The sequence below is a fragment of the Littorina saxatilis genome, linkage group LG6, assembly GCF_037325665.1.
Source record: "Littorina saxatilis isolate snail1 linkage group LG6, US_GU_Lsax_2.0, whole genome shotgun sequence".
NCBI lineage: Eukaryota > Metazoa > Mollusca > Gastropoda > Littorinimorpha > Littorinidae > Littorina > Littorina saxatilis.
Window position 1 is genome coordinate 18,129,351 of NC_090250.1, and position 20,066 is coordinate 18,149,416.

At 40.9% G+C, this 20,066-nt stretch overlaps 2 protein-coding genes across 2 annotated transcripts in view; both read right to left on the reverse strand.

The window, feature by feature from the left end:
* LOC138969699 (major facilitator superfamily domain-containing protein 6-like) overlaps positions 1-1,049 on the reverse strand; it is a 25,997-nt gene extending 24,948 nt beyond the window's left edge. Inside the window, exon 1 of the mRNA XM_070342558.1 lies at positions 932-1,049. Within this exon, the coding sequence (XP_070198659.1) occupies positions 932-1,049 (118 nt within the window). The remainder of the gene's footprint in view (positions 1-931) is intronic.
* Positions 1,050-4,009: 2,960 nt separating this feature from the next.
* Positions 4,010-18,538, reverse strand: LOC138968661 (acetylcholine receptor subunit beta-like). Its single transcript, XM_070341253.1, has 7 exons — positions 18,233-18,538; positions 16,688-16,740; positions 11,941-12,082; positions 9,406-9,504; positions 8,290-8,469; positions 7,711-7,908; positions 4,010-6,392 (listed from the first exon to the last, which is right to left on the reverse strand). Exons 1-7 carry the CDS (start codon positions 18,515-18,517, stop codon positions 5,853-5,855), a joined length of 1,497 nt encoding a protein of 498 aa, XP_070197354.1. The 5' UTR covers positions 18,518-18,538; the 3' UTR covers positions 4,010-5,852.
* Between the last annotated feature and the right edge of the window lie 1,528 nt (positions 18,539-20,066).

Here is a 20,066-nt window from a genome sequence, read left to right on the forward strand (position 1 = left end):
ATTTACCAATTTACTGAAAAATTCAGGAAATTTACAAATTTACTGAGTTTGACACCCAGGAAATTTACAAATTTACTGGTTTGATGAATTTACTGTAACATATATACATGTGAGCGAGAAGACGATCGCTCATTGAGAAAGAAAGAAAGACACACACGCACACACACACACACACACACGCACACACACGCACACACACACACACACACACACACACACACACACACACACACACACACACACAAAAACAAAAACAGAAACCACGCGATCGCTTTCGTACCAGATAAACGTCCCTGAATTTACAAAACAAGAGAGAGATCGGCAGAGACACAAACATTATCATTCACAGACAGACGAACAGACAGACAGACAGACAGACAGACAGACAGATAAGGTAATGGTAAACTTTAGCGTTTTAAGTTCATACCTCTCAATCCACTGCAATTTAAGCCTCCAATGTTGCAGAACTCTCTCTTTTCAGCATAACAAATAATTTTAGATACCTTTGAAATTACGGAATGGACTGTACAGAACGCGATTTCCATTACATGGGTTTTAGAAGTAATACATCAGAACAGCAATGTTTCCGAAGGGAGGCAACTCTGTCGATGCTCCGTATGCATTTCTCGTCATTTTCGTCGATCAAACCATAGATATCCACATCTATGATCAAACGACCAAATTAATGAATGATGCTTACATTTAGAGCTCAATCCGTCAATTTTATTTGACGATAAATATTCCGTTTGGTTTGATTAAAGGGACTTGTATGAAAAATAAGTCAATAATGCCACTGGATTGTGAGTTATGATTTCACAACGCCAAAGTTCAACATTCCCACAAACAGATAGACAGACAGAGCGTCAGGCAGACAGAGAGACTCATTACTGATTAAGAACATCAGAATCCTCGCTTCCATTCATATTCTTACCTCCAAAGTAGAAGAAGTTGAAGACTTTCAAGGGAAGTAATGTGGTGTTGACAACACACACTGCGCCATCGCGACATCCTTTCTTCTCATCTATGTCTTTATTTTTCTTGGCGCACATCACGACTCCGTTTTTGATGGCTGAGTTCAAACAACAGGCAGTAATGTCTATGACACCAGGTTAAAAAGCGAGTCCCTGGGTATTAATTGTACGTGTTTGTGTTGTTTTCTTCAAGGCGAATTTTCTGTACCCCGACGGAGTTCTGTTTTTGTGTTGTTTTTGGGTGTAAAAAAACCCACTTTTCGTTTGAGTTTTCTTCCCTAATAATATACATAATTATGATATGGGGTGGTGGTGGTTTCGGTGTGTGTGTGTGTGTGTGTGTGTGTGTGTGTGTGTGTGTGTGTGTGTATGTGTGTGTGTGTGTGTGTGTGTGTGTGTGTGTGTGTGTGTGTGTGAAACTGAACGCACTGCACTTTTTCACAATGACCGTAGTCCGCCGCTTGTGCAAAACGGAGTGAAACTGACGAGCCCGTCACAGTGCGGTAGTAGTTTCGCTGTGCTGCATAGCACGCTTTTCGGTGGCTCTCTTCGTTTTAACTTTCTGAGCGTGTTTTTAATCCAAACATATCATATCTATACGTTTATGGAATCAGGAACCGACAAGGAATAAGTTGAAATTGTTTTTAAATCGATTTCGGAAATTTAATTTTGATCATAATTTTTATATTTTTAATTGTCAGAGATTGTTTTTAATCCAAATATAACATATTTATATGTTTTGCGAATCAGGAAATGATGTAGAATAAGATAAACGTAAATTTGGATCGTTTTATATAAAACAAAATTATTACAATTTTCAGATTTTTAAGGACGAAAGTCATCAATTAATTTTTAAGACACCAAGCTGAAATGCAATACCGAAGTCCGGCCTTCGTCGAAGATTGCTTTACAAAATTTTCAATCAATTTGATTGAAAAATGAGGGAGTGACAGTGCCGCCTCAACTTTTACAAAAAGCCGGATATGACGTCATCAAAGACATTTATCGAAAAAATGAGAAAAAAAAATGTCTGGGGATACCATACCTAGGAACTCTCATGTAAAATTTCTCAAAGATTGGTCCAGTAGTTTACTCTGAATCGCTCTACACACACACACAGACACAGACACACACCGTGTCGGCACAGACACACAGACACACACACACACACACACACACACACACACACACACACACACACACACGCACAGACACACAGACACACATACACCACGACCCTCGTCTCGATTCCCCCTCTATGTTAAAACATTTAGTCAAAACTTGACTAAATGTAAACAAGTCGCGTAAGGCGAAAATACAATATTTAGTCAAGTAGCTGTCGAACTCACAGAACACGTGGAATTGACAAGAAGAGCGGGGTATTCGTTGCGCTGAGAAGGATAGCACGCTTTTCTGTACCTCTCTTTGTTTTAACTTTCTGAGCGTGTTTTTAATCCAAACATATCATATCTATATATTTTTGGAATCAGGAACCGACAAGGAATAAGATGAAAGTGTTTTTAAATTGATTTCGAAAAAAAAAATTTGATAATAATTTTTATATATTTAATTTTCAGAGCTTGTTTTTAATCCGAATATAACATATTTATATGTTTTTGGAATCAGCAAATGATGGAGAATAAGATAAACGTAAATTTGGATCGTTTTATAAATTTTTATTTTTTTTTACAATTTTCAGATTTTTAATGACCAAAGTCATTAATTAATTTTTAAGCCACCAAGCTGAAATGCAATACCGAACCCCGGGCTTCGTTGAAGAGTACTTGACCAAAATTTCAACCAATTTGGTTGAAAAATGAGGGCGTAAACAGTGCCGCCTCAACTTTCACGAAAAGCCGGATATGACGTCATCAAAGACATTTATCAAAAAAATGAAAAAAACGTTCGGGGATTTCATACCCAGGAACTCTCATGTCAAATTTCATAAAGATCGGTCCAGTAGTTTAGTCTGAATCGCTCTACACACACACACACACACACGCACGCACGCACACACATACACCACGACCCTCGTTTCGATTCCCCCTCGATGTTAAAATATTTAGTCAAAACTTGACTAAATATAAAAAAAAGAAGAAGAATGAGACGAAGAAGAAATGACGATGGCGATGACGACGATGATGATGATGAGGAGGAGGACGATGATGATGATTATGATAATAATGACGACGACGAAGATGATAATAATAAAGAATAAGAGATGAAATACACATTCAACTCACCTTTTCACTTTACTTCCATAAGGTCCAAAGCAGTGGAGCAAATATCCAGAGAAAATGCAAACTCACAACGAGGATGTACGACTCTCCATAATATCGCTCATTCATGCAGGGTCTCAAACGACCACGTGTCTGTGAATAATACAGTGTTCTAGATAGTCGAACGTGTAGCAAAGACCTGTACGTGTACGTGTAGATATTGCGTCACCCGTGACTCACTTTTTTCTCCAATGTTCCAAAGGCATACGTTGTTTTGCTCCTACCAAGACTGCAGATCTTGGCAAACGCGTGACGTAAAAACTAGATTTGATGACGTCACCCGTACACGTTCCCGTACACGTCCTGATCTAGATCTTGCTAATATTTTGACCAACCAGCACTGATTTCATGTGACTTGCTAAACATTATAACTGTACATGTCATGCGGGGATCAGTTTTGGTTTTTACTCCAAACATGAACAGACAACTATACTTGTAAATGAAAATTATAAGACTGATTACGTCCATTAATGAGCTGTGGGTCTGCGAGTCAGAATTATACTGGTTCGTTTTGAAAATAAGCTCGATTCAATTTAGCTGCTACTCATGTGTGTGTGTGTGTGTGTGTGTGTGGGTGTGTGTGCGTGTGTTTGTGTATGTGTATGTTATTGTTGTTGTTGTGTGTGTGTGTGTGTGTGTGTGTGTGTGTGTGTGTGTGTGTGTGTGTGTGTGTGTGTGTGTGACTGTGGGCGTTTCTTACATGGAAATCAGATTTTCGACAAAAAATGAAAGACAAGATGACAGTAAGACAAGACGATACACGAAAATCAAAACTTTATTCTTCTTAAATTCAACAACCAAATGCACATCCCTTTTTGGTATTCAGTCTCCGATTTTCAAAATATGAACAACTAATTTACTAAATGTTACATTTTAAGTAGTGTTAAATTTAAACCAGTTTGCTGCAGTTTCATGTAAACAGGTGGACTCGATATCCTGTAGTGTGACTGTGTTCATGTATCACGCCAATGACATCTACATATTGTTCAGTTTGAGCCCGTAATGCTCATCAAATCAAATCAAATCAAATCAAATTTACTTTATAATCTCAATTCTGAGAAATTACATCGATCGGTGGTGCATAAAAATTAGGACAAACGGAATACTACAACATATTTTACATAAAAATAAATGTCATGATTTCACAACAAACAGTGCTGTGTTTCTGCCATTACACAATGCTCTTACCTTGTGAAAAAAAACGAGTATTCTTTCACCAGCACTACACAGTGCTAGTGTTCATGCCAGTTTTCTACCCATTTCTCTACCCTACAAAAAAGGTGTTTTTTTTCTGGCAGCATCTAATTGGTAAATCAGCATCATTCCATACACTGTATAAATAATTACATTAAAAAAATCAGCGATCTAGCTATCCCCTCTATCGGGGAACAGAGCACACAGTGTTCATGTCAGCATGCATTGTTCCTGTCAGTGTCGGTATCAATTCAAAATCCACGACAGTGTTCTACCCATCATTATATTGTTCAGTTTTAATTTTATTTCAGCATTTTGCATTCATATACAGCGTTGAACAATCCTTATATCGTACAGGGTAGTGCTCTGTCATCGTTATTACATAATACAGTGTTCATGTCACTACAATGTGATCATATCAGCATGTTCATGTCAGTGCAATGTGTTCATGTCAGCACAGTGTGTTCATACCATCGAGGCATCTTTCTCCTGATTGCTGGCTCCGACAGCGAAGACCGTGAGACACAGAACAATGTTACCGAGGCTGAACAATTTGAACAACACAGCGCAGTGTTCGTGTCAGCACGGAGTGTTGTGTCAGCATGTTCATGTCAGAGTGTCAGCATGTTCATGTCAGCATGTTCATGTCAGCATGTTCATGTCAGTATGTTCATGTCAGCTTTTTCATGTCAGCATGTTCATGTCAGAGTGTCAGTATGTTCATGTCAGCATGTTCATGTCAGAGTGTCAGCATGTTCATGTCAGGATGTTCATGTCTGAGTGTCAGTATGTTCATGTCAGCATGTTCATGTAAGAGTGTCAGTATGTTTATGTCAGCTTTTTCATGTCAGCATGTTCATGTCAGTATGTTCATTTCAGATTTGTCATGTTAAAATGTTCATGTCAGAGTGTCAGTATGTTCATGTCAGCTTTTTCATGTCAGAATGTTCATGTCAGAGTGTCAGTATGTTCATGTCAACATTTTCATGTCAGAACAGTGTTCATGTCAGAAATAGTGTTCATGTCAGCAAGGAGTGTTCATTTAAGCACAAAGTGTTCATGTCAGCGTCAGCACACTGTTTGTGTCATAATATTCATGTCAGAAAGGAGTGTTCATGTCAGCATGTTCGTGTCAGCACGGAGTCTTATGTCAGCATGTTTATGGACTGTTTATTTTAGCATGGAGTGTTCATGTCAGCATGTTCGTGTCAAGCACACAGTGTTATGTCAGCATGTTTATGTCAGCAAGGACTTTTTATTTCTGCATGGAGTGTTCATGTCATCATGTTCATTACAGCAGATTGTTCATGTCAGCACAGTGTTAATCTCAGCACGGAGTGTTCATGTCAGCATCGTGTCGTTCTCCTGCTGGTTAGCGCCCACGACCAGGACCGTCAGCACGGAGTGTTCATGTCAGCATCGTGTCGTTCTCCTGCTGGTTGGCGCCCACGACCAGGACCGTCAGGCAAGCAACAGTGCTGCCCAGGCTAAAGAAGGTGAACAGCAGGAAGATGACCTTGTCCCACGTCTCAGCCACCTTCTTCCCGCTCACGGCCTTCACTTTGCAGCTTGACCTTGACCTCGACCTTGACCCGGCGTCGTCGATCTCCACGACGTTGCCACCAGGGCCGACGGCGTTTCTGGGGGGCTGGCGTTTGATGGGGTTTTGCCTGGACATGACCAGCCGGTCACCGAGCTTGACGTACGCAGGTGACTGGTCAGCTCTCCTCTCCGCTGTGTCCGGCTCCCTCCGCTCCTCGTAGTCCACGCCTGGCTGGAGTCCGTCCATGCACAGCAGGCTCCTCAAGGTCACAGTGACCGTTGCCAGGTAACCGGTGACGGGGGAGGAGGGGGGTCGGTGGTGGAGGCGGAGGATGACGACAGAGAGGACCACGCTGGCTGCAGTCACGGCGAGGAGCAGGACCAGGTACACCGTCAGCACTGCCACCTGGCGGCAGCAATAGTCAACAGATGTTCAGGGATGGTATGCATGAGATCGTGCCCAACTTGGTTGGAGCCAAGCTGTTGGTAATAATATTGAGATTAATGTTTGAGATTTCAACAAATCCGAAGCAGGGCTGGGTTCCTACCCAGTTGGGCCTTTCCTGACAACACCCCATGCGTTGGTGTGCGTGAGAAAATGCCCAACTGGGTGGAAACCAGTTGCTGGATCACACTCGTTGGAACTGAGATTTATACGTTATTTGTATTGTTGAGCAAAAAATGACATTTTAGACAGACCGAGACAGTTAGTGTTCCTCCGAGATCGCGCAAGGGGTCGAGGTGAACAACGACTGTTTTCGTAATACATCCGGTATTGCTGATAGAGTTATCTTTGTAGCCTTCTACCATAGCAAGGGAGAGGGTTATTCACAAATAATAACGTACGTTAAGCACCTGCCACTCATTACTCATTCAACTTCACTCCTGAAAGGCACAGTACGCCTCCCGTAAACCATCACAGATACTGTCAGGCTTTTACACACAGGACAAACACCCTTTCGTTTAAACACTCACCGCTTGAGAACATCCTAGGTGCCCTACGTAAAGAGCGAGCAATTTTCAAAGAATTCATTTTGCGGATTGTCTGATAACAAAATCGGTTTGGGCGCTAGACCTAACTTTTAAAATCTAAATAATAAACTGACAGCTTGTTACACAAACATTCTTAAATCATAAAAGAATTATTTTTTCATCAAGACAAGATCAGTACAATTCGAAATTTTGAAAGTTTGAAAAAAAAAGCCCGGAAACAGGGTCACGCAAGGTCGTGGTTCTCGTAGCAGACGACGGTTATGCCTATCGCCAGTTCCTCTGAACAGTCAAAAGCCATCGCTAGAGTTCGTGTGAATCGCAGCCGTTTGTTGCGTTTAGATTCAGAGGTACATAATAACGTGCTATTGCAGATAAGCTTACAGCGAGTCGCATTGAAATCACAAACTGACGACTACATTGTAAAAAAAAAAAAAGAAACTGGATCACACGGGTTCACGATGGCTCAGAGGTAAGATAAACCACGCAAAAATAAATTCTTTGGCAATTGCTCGCTCTTTACGGAGGCACCTGGGTTGTTCTCAAGCGGTGAGTGTTTAAATGAAAGGGTGTTTGTACTGTGTGTAAAAGCCTGACAGTATCTGTGATGGTTTACGGGAGGCGTACTGTGCCTTTAAGACATACTAAAGAAAGTAATCCGTTTCAAGAAATCATGAGAAACAAAACCTGTTAATAACGACTGTGATGTGACATAAAAACCAACATGACGTCACCTGTGTTGATGTGTCAGGCATGGAGTCCGTCACCAGGGTCAAATACACAGCGTAAGCCAGCAGAACCGTGATGGACAGACCCATCTTCTCCCCGGCGTCGCTAGGCAACGCGAAGGTCAGCGATGACGTCAGAGAGAGGAAGAGAATGGGCGTCACAATGTTGAGGATGTAGTAGCTACGTCGTCGTTGCAGCTGAAGCTGGTGGGGAATAGGAAGAGGAAGAAAAGTTGTTGTTGTTGTTGTTGTTGTTATTGTTGTTGTTGTTGTTACTGTTGTTGTTGTTGTTACTGATGGTGGTGGTGGTGATTTTATTGCAATTTCCTTCTTTCTTTCTTTTGTTCGGTCGGTCTGTCGGTTGGTCTGTCTCTCTGACACACACACACACACACACACACACACACACACACACACACACACACACACACACACACACACACACACACACACACACACACACATATATATATATATATATAATATACCACCACCCACACACTCACAGACACACATGCCCTCCCCCCCCCACCCCCCTCTCCCCCCCTCCCCCCCCCCCCCCCACACACACACACAAGCACCTACCTTGAACTTAATCGTGGTCTTAGCAAACTCGTCTTCCTCCGCGTTTTCAGCAGACGAGTTGAGTAAGACCCACAGTCCGTTTTGCGAAAAGCGGCTCGTGTCTATAGGGATGCTTTTGTCGATGTAGACATAGATTTCAGTCTTCATGGACATTGCTGTCTTGAAGATGATCTCACAAACCTAAAAAAAGAAACCAACGATATAATTATAATACATCAATACAAATCAATACCATCAAGTCTGTCTTTATGACCGCCTCCCAAAAACGACCACTCTAACGAATCTCAGAGAGTTTTTCATCCATATAAACTTGGCCAAAAAATTGTTGCAACAAATTTCAAACCCAAATTAAAACATTAATTCCTGTGTCATTTAATTAAAACTGTATATGCCAGAGAAGGCCGTTCACTTAACCTTCAGATAGAAAAACGCATATCTTTGAACACGAAAATATTTTCTGTTGTACAAGATTACGTTATGTCAACTGATCGATTCGGCTGATATTATATTAACAGTAACAGCAATTAGATGTAGCAAAGCATTCTCTCTCTCTCTCTCTCTCTCTCTCTCTCTCTCTCTCTCTCTCTCTCTCTCTCTCTCTCTCTCTCTCTCTCTCTCTCTCTCTCTCTCTCTCTTTATTTGTATAAAATATTATGAAATATTTTGAAAGAAAAGGGTTGAAGTTATCACTGTCTTGTTCGCCATGTCTTGTTCGCCATGTCAGTCTCAGAATGTGTATTGATTATCAATTTTAGAACGTGTCCATAAGCAGTCTGCTTGTTAACGTTCTTAATGTTGTTACTGTTTATAACGTGTATACAAGAAATTAATAAAAACACGCTCAAACCAAAAATGGCAAAAAAGGCAGATAGACGCAATGGTATCCTGACAGCTAGAGTCCTGGGTATGAAAGGGATAACGGTTAAAGCAATGTCGAATGTATATCCAACATTGCCAGTCAGACGGATGGACGGACAAATAAACGCGCACACGAGAAGACAGACAGACAGACAGACAGACAGACAGACAGACAGACAGACAGACAGACAGACAGGCAGATATAGGGCCAGCAATTTAGCCAGCTTGATTTTTGATTGACAGACAGAGTCCTCACACCTGGGTATCAAATGGATAGTATGTAATATCGATGTCGCAAGCAGTCTCGACGATTTCAGATGGGCTCCAAGTCACATCTCCGTTTTCATAAATACGCAACTGCAAAGGAAAGAAGAAAACAAATCGTGTGTAGCGTTTCCAAAACACTTAGTCAATGCAGGGTTCCTGCAGGGCAGAGCTGATACAATTCAATGAGTTTTCAAGGACATTTCCAGGACCAAAAAAATGCTTTTCAAGGACATGATTTTCCCCAAATTAATGCAAAGCACCAAGCTTACCTTCAGTTTTTCAAGTCTGCAAACTATTAGTCATTCCGTAGTTGTTTCCCTTGCCAACTTCCGGGAAGGGAAGCAACTACGGGTGACTAGTAATAGTTAGTTCGTCTGCTTTCGTTTTCACTCGATCTTTTATTCTCCCAAAATGTGTGTACTGTATTTGAAGGAAAAAAAGGGGGTTGCATTTTGTTTTAAATAAGACAAGCTGCTGACGAAATGTATAGGCAACAATTTGGAAAAATCAAGTACTTTTCAATGACTATTTAACAAAACTCTATTTTCAAGCACTTTTCAAGGCCTGGAAAAGGTTTTCCAATTTTCAAGGAGTTTTCCAGGGTTCAAGGACTCTGTACGAACCCTGAGTCAATCTGTCGGCATGAAACCAAACAATCGCGTCTTCGCTTCTGTGTTCTCGTCAAAATATCGGACCTTATCCCATGACCTGCCTCTTTGTCTCTGTTAGCTGAGGAGGGGATTATTTTGGATTATCCATCACAACCATATGAATTATCCATCACAACCGAGTCTCGATCTCACCTGTCATTGGTCTTTGTCTCAGAGTACAACTGAATAATTTATAGAGGTCATCTGCATATTTATCGTTAACTCAGGACTACTTTTTTTTCAGCAAAACGATTGAGATATTCTGCGGTATAAAAGTCGAACTGACGTTTGGCTAACGATCTACAAACATTATCATTGAAGAAATAAAGAAAACAACAAAGAATGTACATAATCTGTTTGGGTGAATAGAGCTGAGTGAAGATTATGAGTTGTCCGACGCGGTGAGACTGAGAGAGAGACAGAGAGCACGAGAGAGAGCGACAGAGACACACAGTGATTCAAGGCGAACAACTCTAGTAAAGTTGTCGTAACGAGGTAGACTACGCTTCATGGGCAACCGCTTAGATCAATCCCAAGAGCATCCTGATTCCAGAGACGTATGTCTCTGCTGATTCAAAATCTTGAGCGACAAAATAAAACTTACACTAAAACAGTATGCTTATAGTTTTGTTCATTTGTTATCGCTTTTAGAGCATTGATTGCTAAATATGGTTCAACAGAACAAGGCTGTCTCATCAGTCGTCTGCTACAGATCTATCGTCTGCTGCCGGTGCGTCTCGCTAGCGCTAGCGATACGCACCCTCTGCTGCAGGATCTGTCGTTTGCTATACATGTAGTATCTTCGGCTCAAGTTGACCAGCATATGCCATTTTCAAAGTTGGTGATACTGTTAGAATAAAAGGTGGCGAAGCAGGTCGGATCTTGGACATACAGAGACCACTAGGCTACATGCGTTGCCGCATAAAAACAACTCGACAGTGGTGCGCCGTTTTCCCCCAGACAGATACCTCGCCTAAGACAACGACAGACATCAAAGTTAGGCTCACCTAAATCAGTAAGTGACGATTGAAGAAGTAGGTAATACAAATTTGAACACTGAAGCACAAAGGCTCGAATAAGCACAAACTCAGCAATCATCTTCATCGCTTGTAAAATCACACACGCGGTCTTTCGAATCCCGCTGAACTCAGGTCCAAAATGAGTTACTTCCCTTCGGGTATCATTCTCTCCCGTCGCTAGAGCTGTGAAGCGAAGATTATCAGAATGCGGTCTTTCGCAGTTGTGACGAATGCCAGCTCGGGTAACCGACTGAAACCAGCCGGTAACTGCACAGTATCAAATGCATTCAAATCCTGGAAACAAAAAGACAAAAGGGGACTCGTTTCGCACATGAATATCATGACACGATTTTCGGTGGCAGAAGGTTTGATGAGCAGTAAACAGGCACTCGCAAAGTTTGTGTCAAAAAGTTAGGTTTTTTAATGAAAACGTCGGAGTAATGGGATAAAAAGCTTACACACCTCGTCCTGAATATCGTGCATATTTTCCCTCGGGTCGATTTACAGGTATTACCTCGCCAGAGGCTCGGTAATACCTGAAAATCGACCCTAGGGAAAATATGCACGATATTCAGAACTCGGAGTGTGTAACCTATATCTATCACTGCGCTGAAAACACAATAGCTGTTAATATTGTATTCAGAAAATAAATACAATGCTTTTTTTGTAAACCGCGCATTATGGTCAATCACCTGCGCAAGTAGACAGAGTGATTAGGATTCGATTACACTGGGGCACCAAAACGCCTTTGCACAAAAAAAACGAAGAAAGCGGGTACTATTGTGATAACGACACACTGTGTAATTTCTCAGATTGAGATAATAAAGTTAATTTGATTTTTGATTGAGTGTGAATACCTTGAGATTGTCGAAGCCAAGTTCCTTCTGTGACGTCACAGTGTTGCTGATGACGATGTCAGGAAGCCATAACTGTTTCTGCCTCATCAGAATTGACGTGATGCTATTGGAGCTTGAGTTCCATGCCAGGTACTCGTCAAGCCTAAAACAGTTGAAACCTCCGTTATACGACGCCTCGTCCTTTATGCGATCGTTCCATCATAATATACCATTCCTTCATATGACCCTCCATTATAAGACCCTCTGTAGTACAACCCTCTAAAATAGTGTGTGTGTGCGATGGTGTGTGTGAGTGTTTGTGTGTGTGTACGTGCGTGTGTGTGTGTGTGAGAGTGTGTGTGTGTGTGTGTATGAGTGTGTGTGTGTGTGTGTGTGTGGGTGTGTGGAAATCTCTCCACGCACACGGTAACTTAAGACCCCCTTAAGTTACAGTTCAACACGGAAATGTAACCTAAGGCGTGGGAATTGTCACTTAACAGTGTGATATGTCACCTAGATCTCAAATGTGGAAAAGCCGCTTATGATGTTGAATTGTACCTTTGTTGAATTGTAACCCGAAGTTGAAATGCAACTTAAAGAAATATGTTGAAATGTCTCCTAATGTATTGAAATGTAACTTAATGTACTTCTATACGACAAGAATGTTTAAAGTCTTCTTTTTCATAAACATCATCTATAAAAACATGTTGTGCATTTCTGTGTACATGATTTGTGGTAATATCATGATATTTATTAAAATTAAAAAACAACTTCTGATGAATAACATTAAAGCAAAAAAGCTGAAAAAGTGTCTGGCTTTATTAACCCTCAGCGAAAGCTGAAGGGTTATTGTGACGATGACTTTCTGTCTGATGTCTGTATGTCTTTCTGTATGATGTCTGTATGTCTTTCTGTATGATGTCTGTCTGTCATGATGTCTGGATCCACCGATCTCAAAAAGTTATGAACCGATTTTGATGAAAATGTCAGGAAAGATGACAAACTGGGAGTGCTCCGGACTCTGTTCGTTCGTTCGTTCGTTAGCTAGTTTTACTTCCATACATGTATCTTGGGATAGATGTAAAGAAGACTGGTCACATTATACTGAAACCACCAAACCAGGGTCGGCAACAGGATAAATGATATGGGCACCCACAGCCCAATGCTGGATTCGAACCCGTGACCTCTCGATCATGAGCCCGGGGCTCTACCGACTGACCGATCCAGCTCCCCGGACTCTGTAATCCTGGTATTTATTAAGTATCGCTGAGGGTTATGCGCTCTTATGCGTGCTCTTGTTTGGTATTGCTTTTTGACTCACATGCGAAGCAAAAGTGAGTCTATGTACTCACCCGAGTCATCCGTCCGTCCGTCCCGGCGTCCGTCCGTCCGGAAAACTTTAACGTTGGATATTTCTTGGACACTATTCAGTCTATCAGTACCAAATTTGGCAAGATGGTGTATGATGACAAGGCCCCCAAAAACATACATAGCATCTTGACCTTGCTTCAAGGTCAAGGTCGCAGGGGCCATAAATGTTGTCTAAAAACAGCTATTTTTCACATTTTTCCCATTTTCTCTGAAGTTTTTGAGATTTAATACCTCACCTATATATGATATATAGGGCAAAGTAAGCCCCATCTTTTGATACCAGTTTGGTTTACCTTGCTTCAAGGTCAAGGTCACAGGTGCTCTTCAAAGTTGGATTGTATACATATTTTGAAGTGACCTTGACCCTGAACTATGGAAGATAACTGTTTCAAACTTAAAAATTATGTGGGGCACATGTTATGCTTTCACCATGAGGCACATTTGGTCACATTTGATCAAGGTCAAGGTCACTTTGACCCTTATGAAATGTGACCAAAATAAGGTAGTGAACCACTAAAAGTGACCATATCTCATGGTAGAAAGAGCCAATAAGCACCATTGTACTTCCTATGTCTTGAATTAACAGCGTATCGCGCACGTGCGGTTTATTCAGTGTCACTACGCATGCGTTCTGTGTCACGGGTTTCTGCGTCGTCTGCTATTCTTTTTTTCAGAGTAGCTCAAGTTATTATATATATATATTCTGTTGTTGTTGGCGCGATAGCGAAATTTGGGAAGACTGGTTTCTCATGCATTCTCAGGGGTTTAGGCTTATATCTCACACACATATGGAGCGGCGATACCGAATATTTGGCCCAAGGGTGCTTGTCACTGGTCATTATCTTACCACATAAAAAATTGGTGCGAATACCTTTGATAGTTCCAGAGTTATGGGGCAAAAACCACAAAACAGATGAAATGTGCGTGCCCGCCCGCGTGCTTTTCTGTAATCCTGCTCGCACTGAGTTAGTAAACCAGTGACTAGTAACTTGCCGTAAAAACTGAAGTAATAAAAACTCATAAACTAACCCTAAAACCTAACCTTAACCCCTAAATCTCACAAAAATCGTACAAAAATTGAAGAATTAAAACTTTAAGAAAATGAGCAAATAGAATATATAAAAAAAAAAGTGCAAAATCGCAAATATCTGTGGCTTCTAATCGGAAATTGTCCATCGATCGGCAGTGCTATACACACTATTGCTTTTCAGGTTGACGATATCACTGAATAAAAAGTAAATAGTAGATATGGGCTGTTTATCCCCGAGTACGCAGTACTAGGGTCCTGCAGACTTTAATTGTGTGTCTGTCTGTCTGTCTGTCTGTCTGTCTGTTCGTCTCGACTTAACAGCTTATTGCTGGGAAACTACTGGGCGCAGTTCGTTCAAAAGTTGATACACTAACTTGATAATAGGTCCGATTGATCGTATTAAAACTTCATAATGTTACCTGGGACCTAAATGCGAAATATTCCACAAAAACGACTCTTAACGGGGGGAGGTTTGGCGGTGGGAGTACAACTGCCGTGCAGCTAATGGAACAGCCAGCTAGCTGGTGCGAATCACGTCCGCCTATGGCCAAAGTGATCCGGGATCGATTCCCGGCATGGGCGGTCTATATTTTTTTTATTTTTTTTTTTAAATTCTTGTTTACTATTGTTTATTATGAACGTTTTAATGTTTTATTTCACTCTAATAATTTTTTTAATTGTGTAAAATAAATAAATATTTTTTTTTTAAATTCTTGTTTACTATTGTTTATTATGAACGTTTTAATGTTTTATTTTACTCTAATAATTTTTTTAATTGTGTAAAATAAATAAATAATTTTTTTTTTAAATCCACGTGCACAAGACGAAAGCACGTCCGCCTATGGCAAAAGTGATCCGGGTTCGATTCCCGGCATGGGTGGTCTATTTGTTTGGGTTTTTTTGCTTTTTTTTTAAATTCTTGTTTACTATTGTTTATTATGAACTTCTTAATGTTTTATTTTACTCTAATAATTTTTTTAATTGTGTAAAATAAATTAAAAATTTTTTTTTTAAATCCACGTGCACAAGACAAAAAATTTCATACTGGGGGAGCGAGCCAGTCTGAAGAGTACTCGGGTCCAGCGCCAGCGTTTTTTATTTTGGGTTGTGACTGATGATAAAACTATTTTTCATTTCCCCCGTAAATTCCGCACACACTGTCACTTAAGATAACTACAGAGTTCAATAATAATCATCACAGACGAGCATTTTCTTCACAGCTGCACGAGGCAAAGGGCAAAAGTCAACAGTGTCTTCAAAGTTTGTCAATAACATAAGTGTCACAGAACAAACGATCAATCCCAATAACATTTCATATGGGTGTTGAACTGTCTCTTAAAACGACTTAGGCACTACCCAAAATTTAAATATGCGAGCAATATTATTTTCACTTTTTTACAAACAAAAGTAGTAGCAAATGACATGTTCTAAACGAATGACAGCCATATGTGTCGAGTGAACCTGTTGTGATGTTGACCGAAACTTAAGTTACAAATCAACAATTTCGTGTGTGTAAATTTATCAACATTCATTTTGTAAAAAAAAGTATCAAAAACCATTTTTCTATGTTTGTCTTTTTCTGTGTTTACTTTATACATGCAAAAGACGGCGCATGCCAAGTAGGTAATCATTTTGAGAAACCGTTTGGTTGTAATAACACTTTTTCCTTCGGATTTGACATTCGTTATTTTCCCAGCTCAAAGCAACACAAGACGTTGTCAAGACTCACATGTTAAGGCTGACATCTCTCAGAACCGGAAAAAAACCGTGTGTGTAAATTTCAAACTGGTAAATCTTAATCAAATGAACTAATTTGGCGACCATTTTACCCCTTTATCATTAAATTTGCTAATGAGAATCAAAAATGAATTAGTATAGTCGTTAAGTGACATTTATTGGAATGCGATTATTGGAAGCAGATAAGGTCGTTTTATAAAACAAGTTGGATTTTTATACCTATCTTGATATTGTAAAATCACATTTAATCAAAATCTGCATTTAGATTAAAACAATAGTCTCCGTGTGTGTGCCAAAGCTTAGGTTACATCTTCCACACGCGTCAGGTGTGTGGGTGTGTGTGTGTGTGTGGGTGGGTGTGTGTGTGAGTGTGTGTGTGTGTATGAGTGTGTGTGTGTGTGTGTGTGTGTGTGTGTGTGTGTGTGGTTGTGTGTGTGTGTGTGAGAGAGAAAGTGTCCCATAACAGGTACTTCTCAACGTTGAAACGATAAATAACTATAATTATTATATGGCCCTGGGTTTTTTCTGCCATTTCAAAAATGCAATAATGCCGGCGAGTAACAGTTGTGTCTGTCTGATCGTGGTATACAGGAAGTTATGAGGGAACTTAAGCCATTCGAGGATACTCACCAGTCTATTTCCATTAGCGTATTCGTTTTCAGGGTTTGCTCTTTCTCGTTTACCTGGGAGAAAAAAACAGACAGGTTGTCGGTTACGTTTAGGATAACCAGACACAGAGAGTCGCCAATTGCAACACACATAATAGCACACAGCTAATTATAATATGTATAAATTACACCTCCGGCCGTTCATCCATGGTAACGCGTGGTATCTCGTCGAGACAGGGTCAAATAATGTGATGACGTCACTCGAAGCTCGAGCGACGTCATCATAGTCATTCACTTGTCGAGACAAGATTCCACGCGATTCCATGGATAAATCGGAGGTGTCGCGTAAAATTATATCCCGTGACCCATCACAGCTAATTTTTGCTTTTGCTTTGAAATGTCTTTACAACGTACAGAGAACTTTTTACGAGATAATCGTCACCACAAGACAGGTACTATACAGGGCCGGACTGGGCTAAGAGGAGGGGGGGGGGTTGCCAGTGGGGGTCAGGGGGCAAAGCCCCCTGAAGCTGATGGGTAGGTCATATTCTGAGATAGCAAAATGGTCGCTCCTTGCATGAAACGGCATAAAATAAACAATAATAAAAAATGTTTTAAATAAGTGAGGTACATGTTTAGGCTAGGGGGGGGGGGGGGGGGGTTTGCGCAACCCCCATAACCCCCCCGGTAGTCCGGCCCTGCTATATTTACTTTGTTTGTCGTCTGCCACGAATCTAGCCCTGGCGCTAGACCACAGGCGGAAGGTCTATCGTTCACTGGACCAACACTATCATAGTAAGACTACTATCATTACTATCGTTACGCCTATAAGTCTAAAATAATAAGACAGAGTTATGAACAGAGAAAGACAGACACAGCGAAAACGAAAAACATTTCTTTTGACACGCATGCAGACATAAAAATACGTCATGTAGGCTCATGCTTGATATCTTTTTTTCTCGACATGTCAGTTATCATTTGCTTACAGTCAGCATATTTAGAAATAACGGTTTTATTACCGTGTATTTCGACCAAAACAAATTTCGAAGCGACCCCGCGAATTAGACAGAACAGCCGCAATGTGAACTTGAGCGCTCCTACCTGATTATGCCTGTCAGTCAAAGAATTCTCGTGACCTAGATCAGCCAATCAGAGTCACATATACCTGACGTGATGAATATCATCATCATCATCATCATCATCATCATCATCATCATCATCATCATCATCATCATCATCATCAATCATCCATAATCCATCATCATCCATCATCATCTATCATCATCATCATCATCATCAATCATCATCCATCAATCACCAATCATCATCATCCATCATCATCATCATCATCCATCATCAGCATCAGCATCATGAGCATCCATCATCATCATTCATCATCATCCACCATCCATCATCATCATCCTCATCATCCATCATCATCCATCATCATCATCCATCATCCATCATCATCATCATCATCATCATCATCATCATCATCATCATCATCATCAAAGGAGGAAGTGAAAAATTGGCAGTTATTAACCGAATTTTGTCAACCTGAACTTACCTCCAAGATGGACAAGAGATACAAAGACATGAAGATTTCAGTCGATTGGTCGAAATCGTTGACCGGTCTGACGTCACGCGAGTAGTTCTGGAACAAGTAGGTCAGTAGGTCGTGGTAGTCGTCTTTGGTCACTGCACGTGCTGTCATACTAAGCAGACACACACCCAGCACCAGCGCCACCGTGCGGGAACAGGACGAAAAGGGGCACAGCTGTGATGGAAACATCATTCTGAAAAAAAGAAATACAATTATCAACCATAATGAACTCAAAATAAACTCATACATCTTTTTTTTCAAATACGTGTATCAAGTACAAGTTGTACAATAATCATGAGCAGGAAAACAAATCTAAATTCATTAATAATGTGCTTAATGAAATACACTGAATTCAATAACACTCGCTTCTTTGTTGATTGAAAAAAATCTTTAAATTTTAAGTATAAAGTCCGGAAGAAGATACATGTATCAACAATTACCTCAGAACTCCTATAAAAGCGCCACGGTCAAATTCCACCCTCGGGCATGCATTCTGATGCGGGAGTTTAACATTTTGTTATGAACACAAGAACATCACTGCCAGCAAAGTTTGTTTTGTTCTGGCCATCAATTATACATGTAGTAACGGCAGTCATTATATCCCGCGTTTTGTTACATTCAGTCAAGCGTTGACTGAATGTTTTAACGAGGCCAGAGGGTTAGGTTTGTCTCCCTAGGTATGAGTGTGTGTGTGTGTGTGTGTGTGGGGGGGGGGTTAGTGTGTGTGTGTGTGCGTGTGTGTGTTTGTGTGTGTGTCAGTGTGTGTGTGTTTGTGTGTGTGTCAGTGTGTGTGTGTCTTTATGTGTGTGTGTGTGTGTCAGTGTGTGTGTGCGTGTGTGTGTGTACGTGTGTGTGTTTGTGTGTGTGTGTGTGTGTGTGTGTGTGTGTGTGTGTCTCTCTCTCTCTCTCTCTCTCTCTCTCTCTCTCTCTCTCTCTCTCTCTCTCTCTCTCTCTCTCTCTTCACACGCTAGTGTGTAATAGCGCGTGTCACACCTTCACATATAACCACGTTATGTCCCAAATAAACTCTAGTTCTGGGGACAGAAAAAATAAGTTAGCATAGCATAGTGCGTGTCACCTTGTATAACTGTAACTGTGCTTTGTGCGTGTGTGTGTGTGTGTGTGTTTGTGTGTGTGTGTGTGTGTGTGTGTGTGTGTGTGTGTGTGTGTGTGTGTGTGTGTGCGTGCGTGTGTGTGTGTACTAATATCGTCAGTTTATGAAAGACAATTCATTTTCATATGATTACAAATTTTGCACAATTCTCACTGATTCCCCCAATTCAATTTCTGTTTGATCCTGTTCGTATCGCAGTATTGTGCTATACACACTGTGTGGCTTGGAAAGTCACAGTGTTAGTGTTCTTGTGGTTTTCACTCTCTGGTTATAAAAAAACAGTGGCTGTGTTCAGCCGTATCAGAACCGTAAACAAAAGTTCCATTGTTATTGAGCGGACAGTCGATATCTACATGTTATACTGCTCTTGGCACATTGAAATGTGACAGTGGTGCTGTGTTGACTCGGATCCTCACTAACATTCGGAGAACACTTGTCAAAGGTTCATGTGGAAATCTGCGAGGGCGTGATTGAAGACTCTATTCCCTCCAGCGTGCGTACCACGTAATCCGTGTAATCTGCCCGCTTCGCCTGAACGGAGCTGTGTTTGTGTCAGGCTGACTGCATGAGCTCGTTTGTTTAAAGTCGAGTGTTAGTGCAGAGTTCTGTGACGCTATTGTGAGACTTTACCATATTGTGTTGCAAGACTGCCGGCATAAATTTGTTGTTTGTGTTTATAGTTTG